General features: G+C 45.8%; 1 protein-coding gene across 5 annotated transcripts in view; it reads left to right on the top strand.

The window, feature by feature from the left end:
- The window catches only part of tlcd3ba (TLC domain containing 3Ba), a 34,783-nt gene extending 11,436 nt beyond the window's left edge, over positions 1–23,347 (top strand). For all 5 annotated transcript variants that reach the window (XM_073034190.1, XM_073034192.1, XM_073034188.1 and 2 more), the window contains 3 exons: positions 14,940–15,156; positions 15,972–16,067; positions 21,546–23,347. In XM_073034190.1, coding sequence (XP_072890291.1) covers positions 14,940–15,156; positions 15,972–16,067; positions 21,546–21,881 — 649 coding nt within the window. In that variant the 3' untranslated portion in view covers positions 21,882–23,347. The remainder of the gene's footprint in view (positions 1–14,939; positions 15,157–15,971; positions 16,068–21,545) is intronic.
- The last annotated feature ends 825 nt before the right edge of the window (positions 23,348–24,172 follow it).

The raw sequence follows: 24,172 nt of genomic DNA, 5'->3' as shown, positions 1-24,172 counted from the left end.
GAAAGATCTTAGATATTTTTTTTGCATTTGTATTTACTCAGGAGATGGATACAGAGTCTATAGAAGTGAGGCAAAGCAGCATCAATTTCATGGACCCTGTACAGATTACAGAGCAGGAGTACATAGATAAGGACATAAGAAATAGGAGCAGGAGTAGGCCATCTGGCCCATTGAGCCTGCCCCGCCATTCAATAAGATCATGGCTGATCTGTCCACGAGCACATCTCCATCTACCTGCCTTTTCCCCATAACCCCTAATTCCCTTACTATGTAAAAACATATCTTACTGTATCTTAAATATATTTGGTGAGGAAGCCTCAACTGCTTCCCTGGGCAGAGAATTCCACAGATTCACCACTCTGTGAGAAAAACAGTTTCTCTTCATCTCCGTCCTAAATCTTCTCCCCTGAATCTTGAGGCAATGTCCTCTAGTTCTAGTCTCACCTACCAATGGAAACAACTTTCCTACTTCTGTCTTATCTATCCCTTTCAAAATTTTGTATGTTTCTATGAGATCCCCTGTCATTCTTCTGAACTCCAGAGAGTATAGTACCAGGTGACTTGATCTCTTCTCATAGGTTAACCCCTTCATCTCTGGAATCAACCTGGTTAACCTCCTCTGCACTGCCTCCAAAGCCAGTATATCCTTCCTCAAGTATGGAGACCAGAACTGCACGCAGTACTCCAGGTGCGGCCTCACCAGAACCCTGTATAGTTGCAGCATAACCTCCCTGCTCTTGAATTCAATCCCTCTAGCAATGAAGGCCAACATTCCGTTTGCTTTCTTAATAACCTGTTGTACCTGCAAGCCAACTTTTTGTGATTCATGAACAAGCACACCCAAGTCCCTCTGCACAACAGCATGCTGCATTCTTTCACCATTTAAATAATATTCCGTTCTTCTATTATTCGTTCCAAAGTGGATGATCTCCCATTTACCAAAGTTGTATTACATCTGCCAGACCTTGGCCCACTCATTTAACCTATCTATATCTCTCTGCAGACTCTCCACATCCTCTGTACAATTTTCTTTTCCACTCAGTTTAGTGTCATCAGCAAATTTTGTTACGCTACACTCAGCCCCCTCTTCCAAATCATCAATGTAAAGCAGGTCCAGCATCAACCCCTGAGGCACCCCACTCACAACTGACTGTCAACTGGAGAAACACCCATTTATACCAACTCTCTGCCTTCTATTGGTTAACCAATCCACTATCCTCCGATCCACAATCCGCTAATGCACTTCCTCCGACTCCATGCATCCGTATCTTATTTATAAGTCTCTTGAGCGGCACCTTATCGAATGCCTTCTGGAAATCCAAGTATACAACATCCACCTGTTCCCTTCTATCCACTGCACTCATTATGTCCTCAAAGAACTCCAATAAGTTTGTCAAGCAGGACCTGCCCTTTCTGAATCCATGCTGCATCTGTCTAATGGAACCACTCCTTTCTAAATGTTTCACTATTTCTTCCTTAATGACAGCTTCAAGCATTTTCCTGACTACAGATGTTAGCTAACTGGCCTATAGTTGCCCGTCTTTTGCCTCCATCCTTTTTCTAAAAGTAGTGTGGCATTTGTTGTCTTCCAATCCGCCGGGTCCTGCCCAGAGTCTAGAGAATTTTGGTAAATGGTTACCAACACATCTACTATAACCTCCGCCAATTCCTTCAGCACCCTGGGATGCACCCCATCAGGACCAGGATACTTATCTACCTTCAGGCCCTCTAGTTTGCTCATCACTGTCTCTTTAGTGACAGTGATTTTATTGAGGTCCTCACCTCCCATTTCATCCATAACATCCTTCTTTGGAATATTAGATGTGTCCTCCTCCATGAAGACCGACACAATATAGTCATTCAGTGCCTCAGCCATTTCCTTATCACCCAATATTAATTTTCCCTTCTCATCTTCCAAGGGACCTATGTTGATTTTAGCCACCCTCTTCTGCTTTATATATTTATAAAAACTTTTGTTATCTGTTTTTATATTTTGTGCTAATTTATTTTCATACTCTATCTTCCCTTTCATTATTTCTTGTTTAGTTGTTCTCTGTTGCTTTTTAAAGTTTTCCAAATCCCCCAGTTTCCCACTACTCTTTGTGACTTTGTACACATGAGCTTTTAATTTGATACTATCTTTTATTTCCTTAGTTATCCAAGGCTGCCTCTCCTCACACTTACTTTCCTTAATTTTGACTGGAATATACTTTTGTTGAGCACTGTGAAAAATCTCTTTGGAAGTATTCCACTGTTCCTCAACTGTCCTACCAAATAGCCTGTGCTCCCAATCCACATTAGCCAACTCCTCCTGTATCCTGTTGTAGTCTCCCTTATTCAATATACTAGTTTTAGATCTAACTATTTCATCCAACATCTGTAAGCAAAATTCAATCATATTATGATCACTCTTTCCAAGAGGATCCCTGACTATAAGATCGTTAATCTTACCTGTCTCATTGCACAGGACTAAATCTAAGATAGCATTTTCCCTTGTAGGTTCACTAACATGCTGCTCAAGAAAGCCATCACAGATGCATTCTATGAAGTCCTCCTCAAGACTTCCTTGACCAACCTGATTCACCCAAACACGAAGAGATCTGCAGATGCTGGAAATTCAAGAAACTGACACAAAATGCTGGTGGAACACAACTGGCCAGGCAGCACTTTTAGGAAGAAGTACAGTCAATGTTTCAGGCCGAGACCCTTTGTCAGGACTAACTGAAAGAAGAGATAGTAAGAGATTTGAAAGTGGGAGGGGGAGGGGAAGATCCAAAATGATGGGAGAAGACAGGAGGGGGAGGGATGAAGCTAAGAGCTGGAAAGTTGATTGGCAAAAGGGATACAGAGCTGGAGAAGTGGGAGAATCATGGGATGGGAGGCCCAGGGAGAAAGAAAGGGGGAGGGGACCACCAGAGGAAGATGGAGAGCAGGTAAGGAGTGATTGTGAGAGGGACAGAGAGCGAATAAAATAAAAATAAACAAATAAATAAGTAAGGGATGGGGTAAGAAGGGGAGGAGGGGCATTAACGGAAGTTAGAGAAATCAATATTCATGCCATCAGGTTGGAGGCTACCCAGACGGAATATAAGGTGTTGTTCCTCTAACCTGAATGTGGTTTCATTTTTACAGTAGGCCATGGATTGACATATCAGAATAGGATTGGGACATGGAATTAAAATGTGTGGCCTCTGGGAGATCCTGCTTTCTCTGGCAGTCCGAGCGTAGGTTTTCAGCGAAATGGTCTCCCAGTCTGCATTGGGTCTCACCGATATATAGAAGGCCACACTTGACAGTAGAGGAGGCCCTGGATTGACATATCAGAATGGGAATGGGACATGGAATTAAAATGTGTGGCACCAAGCCATTGTCTCCCACACCATCACCAACCTTATCAGCTCTGGGGATCTCCCCTCCACTGCCACCAACCTCATAGTTCCCACACCCCGCACTTTCCATTTCTACCTCCTACCCAAGATCCACAAACCTGCCTCTCCAAGTGGACCCATTGTCTCAGCTTGCTCCTGCCCCACCAAACTCACTTCTGCATACCTCAACACTGTTTTATTCCCCTCCCCCCGTTCAATCCCTTCCCACCTATCTTGGTGACACTTCTCACGCACTGAATTTTTTCAATGATTTTAAGTTCCCCGGCCCCCAATGCCTTATTTTCACCATGGATGTCTAGTCTCTATATACCTCCATCCCCCACCAGGAAGGTCTCAAAGCTCTCCGCTTCTTTTTGGATTCCAGACCTAACCAGTTGTACCTAACCTAACCAGACCTAACCAGTTGTACCAGACCAGTTGTACCAGACCTAACCTGTACCACCACTGTCCTCCGTCTAGCGGAATTAGTCCTCACGCTTAATAATTTCTCCTTTGGCTCCTCCCAACTTTCTCCAAACTAAAGGTGTAGCCATGGGCACCAGTATGGGTCCCAGCTATGCCTGCCTTTGTGTTGGCTTTGTGGAACAGTCCATGTTCCAAGCCTATACTGGTATCTGTCCCCCACTTTTCCCTTGCTACATTAATGACTGCATTAGCGCTGCTTCCTGCACGCATGCTGAGCTCGTTGACTTCATTAAATTTGGCTCCAACTTTCACCCTGCCCTCAAATTTATCTGGTCCACATCTGACACCTCCCTCCCCTTTCTTGATCTTTCTGTCTCTATCTCTGGAGACAGCTTATCTACTGATGTCTACTACAGACTCACAGCTACCTGGACTATTCCTCTTCCCACCCTGTCTCTTGCAAAAATGCCACCCCCTTCTCGCAATTCCTCCGTCTCTGCCGCATCTGCTCTCAGGATGAGGCTTTTTATTCCAGGACGAAGGAGATGTCTTCCTTTTTTAAAGAAAGGGGCTTCCCTTCCTCCACCATCAACTCTGCTCTCAAACACATCTGTCTCATTTCACACACATCTGCACACCCCATCCTCCAGCCACCCCACTAGGGATAGGGTTCCCCTTGTCCTCACCTACCACCCCACCTTCCTCCAGGTCCAATATATAATTCTCTGTAACTTCCGCCACCTCCAACGGGATCCCACCACCAAGCACATCTTTCTCCTCCCCCCTCTTTCTGCTTTCCGCAGGGATCACTCCCTGCGTGACTCCCTTGTCCATTCGTCCCCCCCATCCCTTCCCACCAATCTCCCTCCCGGCACTTATCCTTGTAAGCGGAGCAAGTGCTACACCTGCCCTTACACTTCCTCATTCACCACCATTCAGGGCCCCAGACAGTCCTTCCAGGTGTGGTAACACTTCACCTGTGAGTCCTGGTGTGATATACTGTGTCCGGTGCCCCCGGTGTGGCCTTCTATATATTGGTGAGACCTGAGGCAGACTAGGAGACCGTTTCGCTGAACACCTGCACTCTGTCTGGCAGAGAAAGCCGGATCTCCCAGTGGTCTCACATTTTAATTCCATGTCCCATTTCCATTCTGATATGTCCATCCATGGCCTCCTCTATTGTCGAGATGAAGCCACACTCAGGTTAGATGAGCAACACCTTATATACCGGCTGGGTAGCCTCCAACCTGATGGTTTCTCTAATTTCCATTAATGCCCCTCCTCCCCTTCTTACCCCATCCCTTATTTATTTATTTATTTATTTACTCCCCCCTCTTTTTTTCTCTCTCTGTCCCTCTCACCATCACTCCTTGCCTGCTCTCCATCTCCTTCTGGTGCTCCCCTCCCCCTTTCTTTCTCCCTAGGCCTCCCATCCCATGATCCTTTGCCTTCTCCAGCTCTGTATCCCTTTTGCCAATCAACTTTCCAGCTCTTAGCTTCATCCCTCCCCCTCCTGTCTTCTCCCATCATTTTGGATCTTCCCCTCCCCCTCCCACTTTCAAATCTCTTACTATCTTTTCTTTCAGTTAGTCCTGACGAAGGGTCTCGGCCTGAAATGATGACTGTACTTCTTCCTATAGATGCTGCCGGGTCTGCTGCGTTCCACCAGCATTTTGTGTGTGTTGCCTGATTCACCCAATCTATGTAGAAGTTAAAATCTCCCATGACAACTGTTGTTTGCTATCCTGAGGCAAATCAGTGTGGATAAATCCCCAGGGCATGACAATGTGTTCCCTTGGACCCTACGGAGGCAAGTGCAGAAATTCCCAGGGCCCTAACAGAGATATTTAAATCATCCTTAGTGACAGGAGAAGTACCAGCAGATTGCAGGATAGACATTGTTGTTCCACTGTTAAAGAACGGATGTAAACATAAAGCAGTACACTGTAGGCCAATGTCACAATCTGACATCAGTAATGGGAAAGTTATTGGAAGGTATTCTAAGGGGCTGGATATATAAGTATTTGGATAGCTATAGACTGATTAAGGATAGTCAGCATGGCTTTGTGCGTGCAGAATGTACAAACATTTGTAGTATTAATGGTAAGACTCTTGGCAGTGTGGAGGATCAGCGGGATCTTGGGGTCCAAATCCATAGGACACTCAAAGCTGTTGTGCAGGTTGGCTCTGTGGTTAAGAAGGCATATGGTGCATTGTCCTTCATCAATCGTGGGATTGAGTTTAGGAGCCAAAAGGTAATATTACAGCTATATAGGACTCTGGTCAGACCCCACTTGGAGTACTGTGCTCAGTTCTGGTTGCCTCACTACAGGAAGGATGTGGAAACCATAGAAAGGGTGTGGAGGAGGTTTACAAGGACATTGCCTGGATTGGGGAGCATGCCTTATGAGAATAGGTTGAGTGAACTCGGCCTTTTTCCCTTGGAGTGACGGAGGATGAGAGGTGACCTGATGGAAGTGTATAAGATGATGAGAAGCATTGATCGTGTGGATAGTCAAAGGCTTTTTCCCAGGGCTGGAATGGCTAGCACGAGAGGGCACAGTTTTAAAGTGCTTGGAAGTATGTACAGGGGAGCTGTCGGAGGTAGGTCTTTTATGCAGAGATTGGTGAGTGTGTGGAATGGGCTGCCAGCGACAGTGGTGGAGGCAGATATGATAGGGTCTTTTAAGAGACTCCTGGACAGGTACATGGAGCTCAGAAAAATAGAGGGCTATGGGTAACCCTAGGTAATTTCTAAGGTAAGAACATGTTCGGCACAGCTTTGTGGGCCAAAGGGCCTGTATGGTGCTGTAGGTTTTCTATGTTTTTATTTTTCTATGGTAGGTCAAGTCTAATCAATCTTATAGAGATTTTGAAAAGCATTACCAGGAAAGTGGATGAAGGCAAGGCAGTGGCTATTGTCTGCATGGACTTTAGTAAGGCATTTGACAAGGTTCCGCATGGGAGGTTGGTTATGAAGGTTCAGTCACTCTGTGTTCAAGATGAGGTACTAAATTGGATTAGACATTGGCTTTGTGGAAGAAACCAGAGAGTGATTATAGACCTGAACACAAAGGGGTCCAATATACTGGCAGGCACATCTAATAGAGCTGTTAGGGAGGGTTTAAACTAATTTGGCAGGGGGTAAGAACCAGAGTGATAGGATTGAGGAAGGGGAAAACAGAAATAAATCAAAGATAGCACGCAACAGATATGATAGAAAGAACAGCAGGAGACGAAGCTTAAACACAGCCAGTGGCATGGGTTACAATAGAGGTGTGGGGCAGTTAAAACAGAAAGCAACAAATACTGGACTGAAAGTGTTATTTTTGAATGCACGCTGCATAAGAAATAAAATGGACAATCTTGAAATGCAGATACAGAGTGGCAAATATGACATTGTGACCATCTCTGAAACTTGGCTGAAGGATGGCTGCCATTGGGAGCTGAATGTCCAAGGATATATGGTGTATTGGAAAGATAGGTTAGTAGGCAGTGGGGGTGGTGTTGTTCTGTGTATAACAAATAAAATTAAATCATTAGAAAGAGTTGACATAGGATTGGAAAGTGTAGAGTCTCTATCGGTTGAGTTAAGAAATGGCAAGTGTAAAAGGACCCTAATGGCAGTTATATACAGGCCTCCAAACAGCAGCTAAGATGTGGATTACAAATTGCAGCAGGAGATAGAAAAGGCATGTCAGAAAGGCAATGTCATGATAATTGTTGGGGATTTTAACATGAAAGTGGATTGGGAAATCCAGGTCAGTACTGGACCTCAAGAAAGATAATTTGTAGAATGTCTTAGGGATGGCTTTTTAGAACAGCTTGTTGGGTTGGGTGTTGTGTAATGATCTGGAGGTGATAAGAGAGCTTAAGGTTAAGGAATCCCTAGGTTGCTTGAACTTAATATGACTGAGTTCGCATTGAAATTTGAGAGAGAAAAAAATAAAATCCAAATTGTCGGTATTTCAGTGGAATAAAGGAAATTACAATAGCATGAGAGGGGAACTGGCCAAAGTTGACTGGAAAGGGACACTTGCAGGAAGCCTGCAGAGCAGCAATGACTGGAGTTTCTGCAAAAAATGAGGGAAGTGCAAGACAGATATATTCCAAATAAGAAGAAATTTTCAGATGGAAGAAGGACACTACCATGACTGACAAGTGAAGTCAGAGCCAAAGTAAAAGCAAAAGAGAGGGCATGCAAGGAAGTCAGAGCTAGTGGGAAGATAGAGGATTGGGAAGCTTTTAAAAACTTGCAGAAGGAAACTAAGAAACTAAGATGAATTATGAAAGAAAGCTGGTGACTAATATCAAAGAAGATACTAAAAGCTTTCTTAAGTATGTAAAAGCTAAGTTGAGGGTAGATAGAGAACCAATACAAAATGACGGTGGAGATATTGTAAAGAGAAATGCAGAGATGGCAGAAGAACTGAATGCTTATTTTGCATCAGTCTTCACAGTGGAAGACATCTGCAGTATACCAGACATTCAAGAGTGTCAGGGAAGTGAAGTTTGTGCAGTGAAAATTACGACTGAGAAGGTGCTCAGGACCTGATCCAATGCACCCTTGGGTTCTGAAGGAAGTAGCTGGAGAGATTGTGGAGGCATTAATAATGATCTTTCAAGAGTTGATAGATTTTGGCATTGTACTGGATGACTGGTATTTTACTGGTGGGAGGCAGCAGAAAGGAAACTATAGGCCTGTTAGCCTGACATCAGTGGCTGGGAAGTTGTTGGAATTGATTGTTAAGGATGAGGTTACAGAATACCTGGAGGCACATGACTAGATAGGCCAAAGCCAGCATGGTTTCTTGAAAGGAAAATTCTGCCTGACAAACCTACTGCAATTCTTTGAGGAAATTACAAGCACGGTAGACAAAGGAGATGTGGTAGAAGTGGTGTACTTGGATTTCCTGAAGGCCTTTGATGAGGTGCCGCACATGAGGCTGCTTAGCAAGACAAGAGCCCATGGAATTACAGAGAATTTACTGGCATGGGTAGAGCATTGGATGGTTGGCAGAAAACAGAGAGTAGGAATAAAGGGATCCTATTCTGGTTGGCTGCCGGTAACAAGTGGAGTTCCACAGGGATCGGTGTTGGGACCACTGCTTTTTACGATGTATGTCAATGATTTGGGCTACAGTATTAATGGATTTGTGGCTAATTTAGCAGGTAGTGTTGAGGAAACAGAGAGCCTGCAGAGAGACTTCAGTGGTTTAGCGGAATGGGCAAAGAAGTGGCAAATGAAATAAAATTTTGTAAAGTGTATGGTCATGCACTTTGATGGAAGAAATAAACAGGCAGACTATTATTTAGATGGGGAGAGAATTCAAAATGCAGAGATGCAAAGGGACTTGGGAGTCCTTGTGCAAGATACCCTAAAGATTAACTTCCATGTTGTGAAGAAGGAAAATGCAACGTTGGCATTCATTTTTGGAGGTATAGAATATAAGAGCAGGGATGTGATGTTGGGGCTCTATAAGGCACTCATGAGACTGCACGAAGTATTGTGTATAGCTTTGGGCTCCTTATTTTAGAAAGTATATACTAACATTGGAGAAGGTACAGAGAAAATTGATGAGAATGATTCCAGGAATGAAAGGGTTACCGTATGAGGAATGTCTGGCAGCTCATGGACTGTATTCCCAGGAGTTCAGGAGAATGAGGGGGGAATCTCATAGAAACGTTCTGAAAATTAAAAGGCCTGAACAGAATAGATATGGCAAAGTTATTTCCCATGGTAGGCGAGTCAAGGACAAAAGAGGGTACAACTTCAGGATTGAAGGACGTCCATGTAGAACAGAGATGCAGAGAAATTACTTTAGTCAGAGAGTGGTAACTCTGTGGAACAGCTGTGGAGGCCAAGTCATTGGGTGAATTTAAGGCAGAGATAGATAGGTTCTTGATCAGCTAGGGCTTCAAAGGGTATGGGGTGAAGGCAGGGGAGTGGGGATGACTGGAAGGATTGGATCAGCCCATGATTGAATGGCGGAGTGGACTCATTGGGCTGAATGGCCTCCTTCTGCTCCTATATTTTATGGTCTTATGTTGCCTCTCTGGTTGGAGGCCTGTGACTATGACTGGGACTGTGACCACAAGGATCGATGCTGGGCCCTTTGTTGTTTGTCATCTATATGAATGATCTGGATGATAATGTGGATAACTGGATCAGCAAATTTGTGGATGACACCAAATTTGTTGACAATGAGGAAGATTATCAGAGCTTGCAACAGAATCTGGACTAGCTGGAAAAAATGGTCTGAAAAATGGCAGATGGAATTTAATGCAGACAAGTGCAAGGTGTTGCACTGTGTAGGGTAGGCCCTACACAGTGAATGAGAGGAGAACTAGGGAATCTAGGAATACAGGTCCATAATTTATAGAAAGTGGCTGTACAGGTAGATAGTGTAGTAAAGGAAGCTTTTGGCCCATTGGCCTTCATAAATCATGTATTGAATACAGGAGATGGTATGTTATGTTGAAGTTGTATAAGACATTGGTGAGGCTTAATTTGGAGTGTCGTGTGAAGATTTGGTCACCTGCCTACAGAAAAGATGTAAGCAAGTTTGAAAGAGTGCAGAAAAAATTTACAAGGATATTGTCTGGTCTGGAGTTATAAAGAAATTTTGAATAGCTTAGGACAATATTCCTTTGAATGTAGAAGACTGAGAGATGATTTGATAGGGGTATACAAAATTATGAGGGGTATAGATAGGGTAAATGCTAAGGTTGGGTGGGACTACAACCTGAGGTCATGGGTTAAAGGTGAAAGGTGAAAAGTTTAAGGGGAAGATGAAGGGAAACTTCTTCACACAGAGGGTCATGCGAGTGTGGAACGAGCTGTCATCACAAGTGGTGCATGAAAACTCAATTTCAACATTTAAGAGACGTTTGGATAGGTACATGGATGGTAGGGATATGAGGGATATGGTCCTGATGCAGGTCGAGCGAATAGGCAGTTTAAATGGTTTTGCATGGACTAGATGGGCCAAAAGGCCTGTTTCTGTGCTGTACTTCTCTAGGACCTTATTGTCCACGACACCCCCACTCTTGGTGTCATCCATCCACTGGGTGAAAATGTTTCCCCTCAGGTCCCTATTAAATCCCCCCCTCTTTGCCCTGAGACATGTGCCTTCTGGTTCTTGATTCCACAGCCCAGGGGAAAAGACTGTGCACATTAACCCTAACTCTAATGCATGGTTTTAAAGACCTCTGTAAGATCATCCCTCAGTCTCCTACACTCCAGTGAGAACAGAATTAACCTCTCCTTATTACAACACCCCTCCAATCCAGGTAACATTCTGATGAATTTCTTCAGAACCCTCTGTATTACCAGCAGGCCTTTCCTATAGTTTGGTGACCACAACTGTGTACAATACTCCAGGTAATAGGACTGTTGAACAAACATCCAGTTATCAGTACATCTTCCGGATGTATTGCACACACAGTGTTTGAAATCCTGTAGAGAAAGTTAAGGGTCTGGACTTATAAATATGTATCCTGGGCCTTTCTTCTGGCACCTTTCTGTATATATGCAATTGATGGTGGGTAGGCTGGTGCCAGTGATGCTTAGTGGCTACCATTGTAGAGCCTTCCTGTCTGCTGCAGTGCAGTTTCCTTTCAAAGCAGTGATGCAGCTTGTTAGGATGCTCTCTACTGTGCATCTGCAGAAGGTCATGAATATTGATATGCACAGTCCAGCTCTTCAGCCTCCTCAGAAAGTAGAGGGATCGGTGAACTGTCTTTGACTGTCTTTGAATGTTTGATCCTGCTTGCAGTTTCCACCACTGTGCTGCTGATGTAAAGAAGAGTGTGAGTTCTCCTGAAGTCAATAACCATCTCCTTTGTCTCGTTGACACTGAGGAAGAGGTTACTTGCCTGGCATCAGGCCACAAGCTATTTCACCACCTCTCTGTAGGCCATCTAATCATTGTTGGCGATGAGCCCCACCATTGTTGTATCATTAGTGAACTTGACAATGTGATCACTTGTGTGTTTGGCTATGCAGGTTTGTGTGAGCAATGGGCTCCGCACACGGCCATGGGGGGGGGGGGGGGGTACCTGTTTTGAGGATGATGGGAGGAAAGAGTTGTGCATCCTGATATCTGAGGTCCGTTGGTTAAAAAGTCTCCCCACCATTACAACATGTCTCTGACCCTTGTACACCTAGGTCCCTCTGTCCTTCTGTTCCTCAGTACTTTCCACCATCACAGTGTGTGTGTTCTACCCTTGTACACTCAGGTCACTCTGTTACTTGACACTCCCCACCATTCATGGTGTAGAGAGGAAAAAGACAGGAAATTATAGGCTGGTTAGCCTGACTGCAGTGGTTGGTAAAATGTTGGAGACCATTATTAAGAAAAAGGTTTTGAGGTACTTAGAGGCACATAATTAAATAAGGCGAAGTAAGCATGATTTCCTCGAGGGGAAATCTTGCCTGACAAATCTGTTGGAATTCTTTGAGGAAATACCAGGTAAGATAGACAAAGGAGAGTCAGGGGTGCCGTACATGTGGTTGTTAACCAAGATAAGAGCCCATGGTATTACAGAAAAGTTACTAGCATGGACAGAAGTTTGGCTGACTGGCAGGAGGCAAGCTGTGGGAATAAAGGGGTCTTTTCTGGTTGAATGCTGGCGGACTAATGGTGTACTGCAGGGATCGGTGTTGGAAACACTGGCACATTAAATGTCAATGATTTCAATAACAATTGATTGCTTTATGGCTAAGTGTGCTGTTGAAACAGAGATACAGAAAGGGGCAGGTAGTGTTGAGGAAGCAGAGTCAACAGGAGAACTTGGGCAAGTTAGGAAATGGGCAAAAAAGTGGCAGATGGAATAGAGTGAAGGCAAGTGTATGGTCATGCACTTTGGTAGAAGGAATAAAACATAGACTGTTTTCTAAATGGGGAGAAATTCAAAAATCTGAGGTGCAAAGGGACTTGGGAGTCCTCATGCAGGATTTCCTAAAATCCTGAAGGTTAAGAATCCTAAAGGTTGACTAGCAAGGATGTAACGCTGAGGCTTTATAAGGCAGTGGTGTACTGCCGCACTTGGAGTACTGTGAGCAGATTGAGCCCCTAATCTAAGAAAGGATATGCTGACATTGGAGAGGGCCCAGAGCAAGTTCTTGAGAATGATTCCAGGAATGAAAGGATTAATGTATGAGGAGCATACATTAATCTGGTCTGCGCTTGTTTAGGAGAATGAAGGGGAAGCGGAATGTCACTGAAACCTATCGGATATATAAAGGGCCTAGATAGAGTACATGTGATGAGAAAGTTTCCTATAGTGGGGAGTCCAGGGCCAGAGGGCACAGCTTCAGAATCTTTTTAGAACATAGATTTAGACGAATTTCTTTAGTTAGAGGGTGGTGAATCTGTTGAATTCATTGCCACAGACAGCTATGGAGGCCAGGTCATTGGGTATATTTAAAGTGAAAGTTTGTATGCTCTTGGTTAATCAGGGCATCATCGGGAGAAGGCAGGAGAATGGGGTTAAAGAGCGATAATGAATCAGCCATGATGGAATAGCAGACAGACTTGATGGGCCAAATGGCTTAATTGTACTTCAGTGTCTTCTGGTCTTCTGGTTGATACTCAGCATCATTCATGATGTGTCCCAGCCTCATTAACACTCCCAACACGCATCTCTTCTCTTGGGATGTGACTCCCTCTGCCATCTCACAACCCTTTTCACTAACTCCCTCTAATCTGGATCCAGTCTACACTGCTCCTGCTCCATCAATAACTCTGATCCACATATCATCTATTAAATGTGTCCCCATTCCCTCCTCTCTCCCCAAGGAGCCTGGGTTTTGCTGGCAGCCAGAACACCCCTCTGTCCCTCACAGCTGGCAAGCTGGCCTAAATCCCCTCCTCTCTCCCCAAGGAGCCTGGGTTTTGCTGGCAGCCAGAACACCCCTTTCTCCCTTGCAGCTGGCAGGCTGGCCTAGATTCTTGTGCTAGTGTTTCCACACTGAGGGTTGTGTTTCACTCCAGCCTGTGTTGCGAGGTTACCCTAGTCTGTAATTAGGGACTGCTCAGGGTGTAGGATGTCGGGCTGGTTAAGTTACAGGAATAGCAGACCTGTTAGGAATTCAGCTCAGCTACCCCTGTCCCGTGGGATTAAACCTTAGTGACTGGGATCACTATGTGATCCTGCCACTATCTGAACTGACTGCAAATGGTTTTATACCTCAGTGATAATCTCCCACACCAGTTCCCACTGTAAATCCCTCCTGCCTATGTGAATAGTGGGATCCTAAGGAGTGTTGGGGAACAAAGAGACCTCAGTGTACAAGGTAGGACATGCACCATGAATGGTAGGGAGTGCAGAAGGTCAGAGGGACCTTGGTGTGCAAGGGTAGGATACACACCATGAATAGTGGGTAGTGTCAATGGATAGCGGGACTTTGGTCTACAAGGCTAAGGCACACACCGTGAATGATGGGGAGTGTTGAGGAACAGTGTAGGACAAACATTGTGAATGGTTGTTGAGTGTTGAGTGACAAACAGACACCAGTGTAGAAGGGTAGGACACACACTGTGAATGTTGGGGCATGACGAGGGACAAAAGGACTTTGGTATAAAAGGGTAGGACACATGCTGTGAATAGTGGGGAGTGCTGAGGGACAGAGGGATCTTGGTGTACAGGGTGGGACACACCCCATGAATGGTGGTGAGTGTCGAGGGACGGGGGGGGGTACCTTGGTGTACAAGGGTAGGAAACAGTGTGAATTGTGGAGAACGTCAAGGGACAGAGGGACCTTGGTGTACAAGGGTAGGACACACACCATGAATGATGGGGAGTGTTGAGGAACAGAGGAACCTCAATGCACAAGTGTAGGACAAACACCATGAATGGTTGGGAATGTTGAGGGACAGACACCAGCGTAGAAGGATAGGACACCATAGTGAATGTTGGGGAGTGATGAGGACAAAAGGACCTTGGTATAAAAGGGTAGGACACACGCTGTGAATAGTGGAGAGTGTCGAGGGATAGAGGGAACTTGGTGTTCAAGGGTAGGACACACAATGTGAATGGTAGGGAATGTAGAGGGACAGAAGGACCTCGGTGGACAAAGGTACACTGTGTATGGTACCTGACATCTCTGTATGCAGAACTGACCCATTTCTATGTTTCCAGGCACTGGCTGACCAACACCTATGTGCTGTTTGCGGTTCCCTACTTTGCCTATGATATCTATGCCATGTACCTCTGCCACTGGCACAGGACCCGCGTGAAAGGGCATGGGGTGGAGCAGGAAGCCTGCGTCAATGTTCTGCGCTCCTACCTGAGGAAGGACCTCCTTATGGTCATTCATCACAGTGTAATGTTCACCGTCTGCTTCCCCGTCTCTGTGGTGAGTTCTACCAGGTCAGCGCCACACAGAGACACAGCGTACACAATATTGTACAGTGTACAGCATACACAGTAATGTATAACACATTAACACAGCGTACATCACACACGTGGCTGAACAGTGAACCCAGTCTCATCGACTCCACACTAATCACACTCCCACCCAATCACATTCTTCCCCCCCACCACTCTCCTCCTTCTCTCTGCTTTGTCCCTCCCCCTCACTCTTTTACTTTACCATCATCCCCCTCTCTCTGCCCTCTCCCCACGCTCCCCATCTCCTTCCCTCCCCACTTTTCTCCACTTCCTCCTGTTTACCCTCCTCTTCCCCTTTCCCCTCCCTCTTCTCTCTGTCCATCTCTCTGCCTCCCTCTTTGCCACATCTTTTCTCCCTTTTCTCACTTACCTCTTTCCCTTCCTCCTTCTCCCCTCTATCCCTTCTCTCCCACTTTTCCCTTCTCTTCCTTCCCATCTTTCTGCCTCCCTCTCTATTCCCTCTCTCCTCTCCCCCTCTTCCAACTCTCACCCTTCTCTTTGCCTCCCTCTCTACTTCCTGTCTCTCATCCCAAACAACATTCAGCCCATCCATTTATCTTGTGTTTCATTGGACATTATCAGACAGAGGCCATTTGTCCCATTGAGGCCTCCTGGGGCAGGGGGTGGTGGTCTGATCATTGGGAAGTGAGAGGGAACAGGAACCCACCCAGTGACAGGAAGAGCATGCAAGCTCCATGCAGATAGCGGTGGGAGAGATTGGGATTGACCTTGCATTCCCCTGAGATGGCTGGTCTCACCATTGCTCCTATTCTCTTCCAGTTTCTACGGGATGGACGTGGAGACTACTTTGTTGGCTGCCTCTTTCTGGCCGAGGTCAGCACACCCTTCGTCTGTCTAGGGAAAGTGTTGATTCAGGTGAGTCACGGTGTCTGAACTCTGTGTTCAGCGGTAGGCAACCATGGCTAACAAGGGAAGTTAAGGACTGCATAAAAGCCAAGGAAAGGGCATATAAGGTAACAAAATAGAGTGGGAAATTGGATGATTGAGAAGCTTTTAAAATCCAACAAAAGGCAACTAAAAAGCTATAAGAAGGGAAAAGATGAAATAATTGGCAAACTAGCCAATAATACCAAAAGATTTTTCAGTTATATCAAGAATAGAAAGGAGGTGAGAGTTGATATTGGACCACTGGAAAATGATGCTGCTGAGGTAGTAATGGGGGACAAAGAAATGGCAGGTGAACTTGATGAGTACTTGCTGTCTTCATTGTGGAAGACACTAGCAATGTGCCAGAGGTCTGTGAGTGCCAGGAAAAAGGAAAAAGTGCTAGGCAAACTGAAAGGTCTTAAGGTGGATAAGTCACCTGGGCCAGTTGGATGACATCCCAGAGGCCTGAGAGGTTGTTGAAGAGATAACGAATGCATTGGTCATGATCTTTCAAGAATCACTTGATTCTGGCATGGTCCCGGAGAACTGGAAGTTTGCAAATGTCACTTCCACTCCACTCTTTAAGAAGGGTGGAAGGCAAAAGAAAGGAAGTTACAGGCCAGTAGCCTAACCTCAATGGTTGGGAAAGTGTTGGTGTCTGTTATTGAGAATGAGGTTTCAGGCTACTTGGAAACTAATGATAAAAAAGTCAAAGTCAGCATGGTTTCTGTAAAGGGAAATCTTGTCTGACAAAACTGTCAGAGCTCTTTGAGGAACACACAAGTAGGGTGGACAAAGGAGAGACAGTGGATGTCATTTACTTGGATTTTCAGAAGGTATTTGATAAGGTGCCACACTTGAGTTCATTTAACAAGATGAAATCCTATGGTGTCACAGGAAAGGGGCATGGACAGAGGAAATGAGGAATTTTTTTAGCCAGAGATTAGTGAATCTGTGGAATGCTCTGCCACAGACTGCAGTGGAGGCCAAGTCTGTGGGTATATTTAAGGCAGAAGTTAATAGTTTCCTGATCTTCAAAGAGCTTAAAAGGATAAGGTTTATGGGGTTGAGAGGGATCTGGGATCAGCCATGATGGAATGGCCTAATTCTTCTGCTAAGTCTTATGGTCTAATAAACAGCATCCTTCGGCCAAATACATTGCTGCTAAATTTGTCTCTTTTTGTGTTTGGTCCCCTTCTCTGCCAACCCCTCTTCTCCCCCTTCCCTATCTTTTAGACAAGGTTCAATTCAATTCAATTAAAGTTTAATTGTCATTCAACCCTAACCCATGAATACAGCCAAGTGAGACAGCATTCTTCAGGGGTCAAGGTGCTAAAACCTATTACCAACAGTCACACACAAGAACGTATTTACGGATTAAAAGATTCCTGACAACCCACAGGGTCCGAGGTGTTCCCTTGGACCCTGTGGTAGGAAAGTGCAGAATTTGCTGGGCCCTAGCAGAAATATTTAAATCATCCTTAGTGTCAAATGAGGTACTGGAGAATTGGAGGATAGCTAATGTTGTTCCACTGTTTAAGAAAAGCTCTATAAATAAACCAGGAAATTATAGGCTGCTGAGCCTGACACCAATAATGGGAAAGTTGTTGGAAGGTAATTAAGGGACCAGATATATAAGTATTTTGATAAATATGGACTAATTAGAGATAGTCAGCATGGCTTTGTGCGTGGTAGGTTGTGTCTAACCAGTCTTAGAGAGTTTTTGAAAAACGTTACCAGGAAACTGGATGAAGGAAGGAAGTAGGTGTTATTTGGACTTTAGCAAGGCCCTTGACAAGGTCCTGCATGGGATGTTGGTTGGAAAGATTTCCAGCATCTGCATATTTTCTCTTCTTTGTTATTGTGTGCAGGTTTGGCCACCTACCTACCAGAAAACTGTAAATTAGGTTTAAAAGAGTGCAGAGAAATTTACGTATAGTAATCATAATTTGATTGAGTTCACTTTGAAATTTGAGAAGGAGAAACTAAATTCCAATATGTCAGTATTTCAGTGGAATAAAGGAAGTGACAATGGCATGAGAGGGGAACTGGCCAAGGTTGACTGGAAAGGGACGCTTGTAGGAACGACAGCAAAGCAGCAATGGCTGGAGTTTTGGCAAAAAATGAGGGAAGTGCAAGACAGATATATTCCAAATAAGAAGAAATTTTCAAATAGAAAAAGGACACTACTGTAGCTGACAAGTGAAGTCAGAGCCAAAGTAAAAGCAAAAGAGAGGGCATGCAAGGAAACCAAAGCTAGTCGGAAGATAGAGGATTGGGAAGCTTTTAAAAACTTGCAGAAGGAAACTAAGAAGGTCAATAGGAAGGAAAAGATGAGTTATGAAAAGAAGCTGGTGACTAATATCAAAAAGATACTAAAAGCTTTTTTAAGTATACTGTATAAGGGGTAAAAGAATTGAGGGTAGATATAGGACTAATAGAAAATGACAGTGGAGATGTTAATGAGAGATACAGAGATGGCAGAGGAACTGACTGCGTATTTTGTATCAGTCTTCACAGTGAAAGACATCTGCAGTATACCAGACATTCAAGAGTGTCAGGGAAGTGAAATTTTGCAGTGAAAATTACGACTAAGAAGGTGCTCAGGAAGCTTAATGGTCTGAGGGCGGATAAATCTCCTGGACCTGATGGAATGCACCCTTGGGTTCTGAAGGAAGTAGCTGGAGAGATTGCGGAGGAATTAATAATGATCTTTCAAGAATTGACAGATTCTGGCATTGTACCGGATGACTGAAAAATTGCAAATGTTACTCTGCTATTTAAGAAGGGTGGGAGGCAGCAGAAAGGAAACTATAGACCTGTTACCCTGACATCAGTGGTTGGGAAGTTGTCGGAATCGATTGTTAGGGATGAGGTTACGGAGTACCTGGAGGCACATGACTAGATAGGCCAAATTTGGCCAGCATGATTTTCTGAAAGGAAAATTCTGCCTGACTAACTTTCTGCAATTTTTTGAGGAAATTACAAGCAGAGTAGACAAAGGAGATGCAGTAGAAGTGGTGTACTTGGATTTTCAGAAAGCCTTTGACAAGGTGCCACACATGAGGCTGCTTAGCAAAATAAGAGCCCATGGAATTACAGGGAAGTTACTAGCATGGGTAGAGTATTGACTGATCGGCAGAAAACAAGAGTGGGAAGAAAGGGATCCTATTCTGATGGCTGCCTGTTACCAGTGGAGTTCCACAGAGGTCGGAGTTGGGACCGCTGCTTTTTACGATGTATGTCACTGATTTGGACTATGGGATTAATAGAATTGTGGTTAAATTTGCCGATGATACAAAGATAGGTGGAGGAGCAGATAGTGTTGAGGAAACAGAGAGCCTGCAGAGAGATTTAGATAGCTTAGGGGAATGGGCAAAAAAATGGCAAATGAAATACAATGTTGGAAAGTTATGGTCATGCACTTTCATGGAATAAATAAACGGGCAGACTATTATTTAGATGGGGAGAGAATTCAAAATGCAGAGATGCAAAGGGACTTGGGAGTCCTTGTGCAGGATACCCTAAAGGTTAACATCCAGGATGAGTCAGTGGTGAAGAAGGCGAATGCAATGTTGGCGTTCATCTCTAGAGGTATAGACTGTAAGAGCAGGGATGTGATGTTGAGGCTCTATGAGGCATTCGTGAGACCACACTTGGAGTATAGCGTGCAGTTTTGGGTTCCTTATTTTAGAAAGGATACACTGACATTGGAGAAGGTACAGAGAAAATTCATGAGAATGATTCCAGGAATGAAAGGGTTACTGTATGATGAACGTCTGGCAGCTCTTGGACTGTATTCCCAGGAGTTCAGGAGAATGAGGGGGGAATCTCATAGAAACATTCCGAATGTTAAAAGGCCTGAACAGATTAGATATGGCAAAGTTATTCCCCATGTTAGAGGAGTCAAGAACAAGAGGGCGCAAATTCAGGATTGAAGGGCGTCCATTTAGAACAGAGATGCAGAGAAATAACTTTAGTCAGAGGGTGGTAAATCTGTGGAATTTGTTCCCACAAACAGCTGTGGAGGCCAAGTCATTGGGTGTACAGTATTTAAGGAAGGGATAGATTGGTTCTTAATTAGCCGGGATATCAAAGGGTATGGGGAGAAGGCGGGGGAGTGGGGATGACTGGAAGAATTGGATCAGCTGATAATTGAACGGCGGAGCAGACACTATGGGGTGAATGGCCTACTTCTGTTCCTATATTTTATGGTCTTATAGATATTGCTGTGACTGGAGGACCTGAGTTATAAGTAAAGATCGAATAGGTTAGGACTTTATTCCTTCGAAAGTAGAAGATTGAGAGGAGATTTGATAGAGATATACAAAATTATGAGGAATATAGGCTTTTTCAACTGGGGTCGGGTGGGACTACAATCAGAGGTCATGGGTTAAGTGTGAAAGGTAAAAAGCTTAAGGAGAACATGAGGGGAAACCCCTTCACTCAGAGGGTCATGAGAGTGGAATGAGCTGCCAATGCAAGTAGTGCATGGACAATTGATTTCAACATTTAAGAGTTTTGGATAGATAGCGGTGTGGAGGGCTATGTTCCAAGTACAAATCAATAGGAGTTGTCAGTTTAAGTGGCAGTGGGAAGTGTAGATAGGGTCCATAGAGGGGAGGCTGGTTCCTGTGATGTGCTGACTGTGTCCACAATTCTGCTGTTTCTTGTGGTCACGGGTTCCCAGACCAAGCTGTGATGCATCTGGACAGGATGCTCTCTGTGGAATTGGTGAGGTTCAATGGGGATATGTAAAGTGTGTTTAGCCTCCTGGGGAATTAGAAGTGCTGGTGAGCTTTCTGGGCATGATGTCTATATGGTTGGACCAAGCCTCTCTGTCTACTCTGTCATCCTGTGCACACTCCCCATTCCCCCACCATGGCCCAACTGATCCCTCCCTGTTTCCCCTCACCACCCACACCCAAAAATACTTGGATATGAGATATTTGACTTCCTCCTGCAACCCCCTCCCCAATCTGAGGCATTTAGGGGTATCTTTGCCCATGTGAGTGGTCTTTGATAGGGAATCCTGCAGTTCAAAATCGTTGCTTACGTCTGAGGTCAGTGACTGGTGTTTAGGAGCCATTGGTCTTGTGTGTGTCTGAGAGCAGCTGTCCATGTTTGAGTGTAGTTGCTTACATTTACAAAATGGTGCTGTGAATTTGAGAGTGGCCGCATGTGTTTAAGAGTGATTGTGTATGTGTGAGTGCACTAGTGTGCACTTGTTGGAGGTCATACATTTACCAAGAGGCTAGTTTTCTGCGTTGGTGAGTGACTTGTGATTGAGTGCAGTCACTTGTATATGAGTACAACTAACTTGAGCATTGTTGCTCATTTGGTTAGTGGCATACGTCTGAGCGCAGTTAGTTGTGCACATTTATTCATGTTTAAGCAAGATTGTCTCTGTATGAGCACACTGACCCCTCTCTCTCTCTCTCTCTCTCCTGCCCCACCCCACTACAGTACAGACAGCAGCACACCCTCCTGCACAAGCTGAATGGCATCCTGATGCTGCTGACGTTCTTCGCCTGCCGAGTAGCCCTCTTCCCGTACCTGTACTGGGCATATGGGCAGCACACGGGGCTGCCTCTCCACCGCGTGCCCCTAGAACTTCCGTTCCACGTCAATCTGGCTGCCCTCACCCTGATGGCCCCCCAGCTCTACTGGTTTGCTCTCATCTGCCGGGGAGCACTGCGCCTGTTCCGCCGGGGTCGCTCTGGGCGCCCGCAGCTCAATGGCTGGGCCCCTGGACCCCCCCTACTCCAGCCACCTCCCCCCACCACCCCACCCCCCTCCTAATCATCACCCTCGCTCCTCCTTCCCCCGCTCCCAATCCTCAACCCATCCTAATCCTCCTTACCCACTCTCCTGCCCCTCACCTCTTCCTGTAATTGTCAAACTCCTTGTCCTTCAGCCCCCTTTCCCCTCCTTCTCCTTCTCCTGACCTTCCCCCTCCAGCATCGAGAAGTAGGGGTCAGCCTGAACGAACAAGGAGGGGTGAGATCTCCTGAGGCATGAGGGCAGAGGGGTGGGCTTTCACCCTCCCTTTTCCTCTCCATCCTCTTCTCTCTCTCCCTCCCCTCTCTCCTATCTCTGTCTTCCTCTCCCCCAACTACCCTCACTCCATTCCCCCTCTCTCTCCTTCCCCCTCCCCTCCCTCTTAACCCCTCCCTTCGCAGAGGTTTAAGGACAGCAGGAGGGGCTGTCTCAGAATTCCTGCTTCCTCCTGAGGGTTTTAGGGAAGTTTGTATAGAGAGGCTGATTGGGAGAGAGGAGGAAGATGTGGGGAAATCGAAGGGTAGCTGACACTGGAGATTGGAGGTGTTTATAGGTAGGGTTGCAGGATTCAGGACAGAGGGTAAAGGGGAGAGGGGAGAGCAGGGTGGAAAGGGAAGTAAGAGGAAGGAGGAAGAACAAGGAGAAAAGTGGGAAGAGAGACAGAGAGATGGGGAGGAAAGGGGAGGAGAGAGTAGGAAGAAGGGATAGAGAACTGGATGACAGGTAGAAAAGATATAACCCCCCCCCCTCCCGTGCACAGGTCAGATACACCACACTTATGCGTGCATATACACACACACACACTCACACACGCATGCGCGCACGCACACACACACACCAGATGGAGCGGGAGGGTGAGTGTTGGGGTTTGTCACTGGTCTTGTTGCCTCCACCACCCCACACCATATTTATTTATTTTCTGCCCCATTTCTCTGCACTTTTGGGGCCAATGTTGCTGTAAATATTTTATCCTATTTATTGATTATTTATTACCTGTGGGGTTGGGCGTAGGTCGGATGCTGGGACCTCAGACTCTTGCCAGCGTACCTTCACACCCCCACGGTCCCTCACAGAGTGCTGGGGTAGTGGGAGGGAGTAAGAGTTGGATTCAGAATATTGGATATTTCCTTCTCTTATACCACTTCCCTCTCCCTCTCTCCCTAACTCTATACTAAACTGGACCACTGTGGAGGAATGGGCTCATATAGGTGGGTAGGGGAGTGGAGAGGGTCTTGAAAACAATTCACCCTCCTCCACAGAGTGAGCCAGATCCCTAGGTTGCCACCCTCCCCTCCCACAGCCTCTTCCATGGTGGGAGAGGATGAGGGGAAGGTCCCAGTGAGTGGAGAGGAGAATGCCCTGGTGAGGGGAGAGGGAAAGGGGAGTGTCCTGGGAGGTGGAATGGTGTGAGACTGTGTGAAATACTGTACACAGGTTGTTTAAAAACTGCTGTAAAGTTCTTGTATCTATAAAAACCTTCAAATCTCCCACCGATTTCCTTGTTCTCTGTCCGACTGGCTGCCAAGATGTTGTCTCACCATTGTCTCCTCCATTCTCCCACCCCTTTCTCTACCCATCTGTTTATGCCATCTCTCCCTTCATCCAACTTTCCCTCCATCCATCTCCACACCTCAACCTCCCTCCATCCATTCCCCCACCTCTCCCTCCATCCATTCCCCCACCTCTCCCTCCATCCATTCCCCCACCTCTCCCTCCATCCATCTCCCACCTCTCCCTCCATCCATCTCCCACCTCTCCCTCATTCCATCTCCTCACCTCACCCACCATCCATCCATCCATCCCCCCACCTCTCCCTCCCTCCATCCATCCTCCCACCTTTCACTCCGTCCAGCTCCCCATCTCTCCCTCCATCCATATCCCTCACCTCTCCCTCCATCCATCTCCACCTCTCCCTCCATCCATCCACCTCCCCACCTGTCCATCCATCTCCCCATCTCTCCCTCCATCCATCTCCCTCATCTCTCCCTCTATCCATCCCCGATTCATTTGACTCTTTCTGATTCTTTGTGACATCTTCCAGTGCCTTTTTAGCTTTCTATCCCAAGCTCCCCATCTTTTTCCATGTGTCCTTGCATAACTCTCCCCTTTCACCCCCTCTCTCCCTTCCCCTCTCCCTTTCTCTTCCCCTCTTGCCTTTACCGGCCCATCTCTCCCCCTCCACTTCTATTCCCCCTCGCTCTTCCCTTCCCCCCTCCCTTTCCTTTCCCCATCTCTCCCTCTCCCACTTCCTTTACTCCTCTCTCCTACTCCCCTTTCCTTCCCCTTCCTCTGTCCCTCCCCTACCCCTTCTC

Source organism: Hemitrygon akajei, chromosome 31, assembly GCF_048418815.1.
Source record: "Hemitrygon akajei chromosome 31, sHemAka1.3, whole genome shotgun sequence".
Classification (NCBI taxonomy): domain Eukaryota; kingdom Metazoa; phylum Chordata; class Chondrichthyes; order Myliobatiformes; family Dasyatidae; genus Hemitrygon; species Hemitrygon akajei.
The sequence above is the reverse complement of the archived record's forward strand: the minus strand, read 5'-3'. Positions and strand labels throughout refer to the sequence as shown.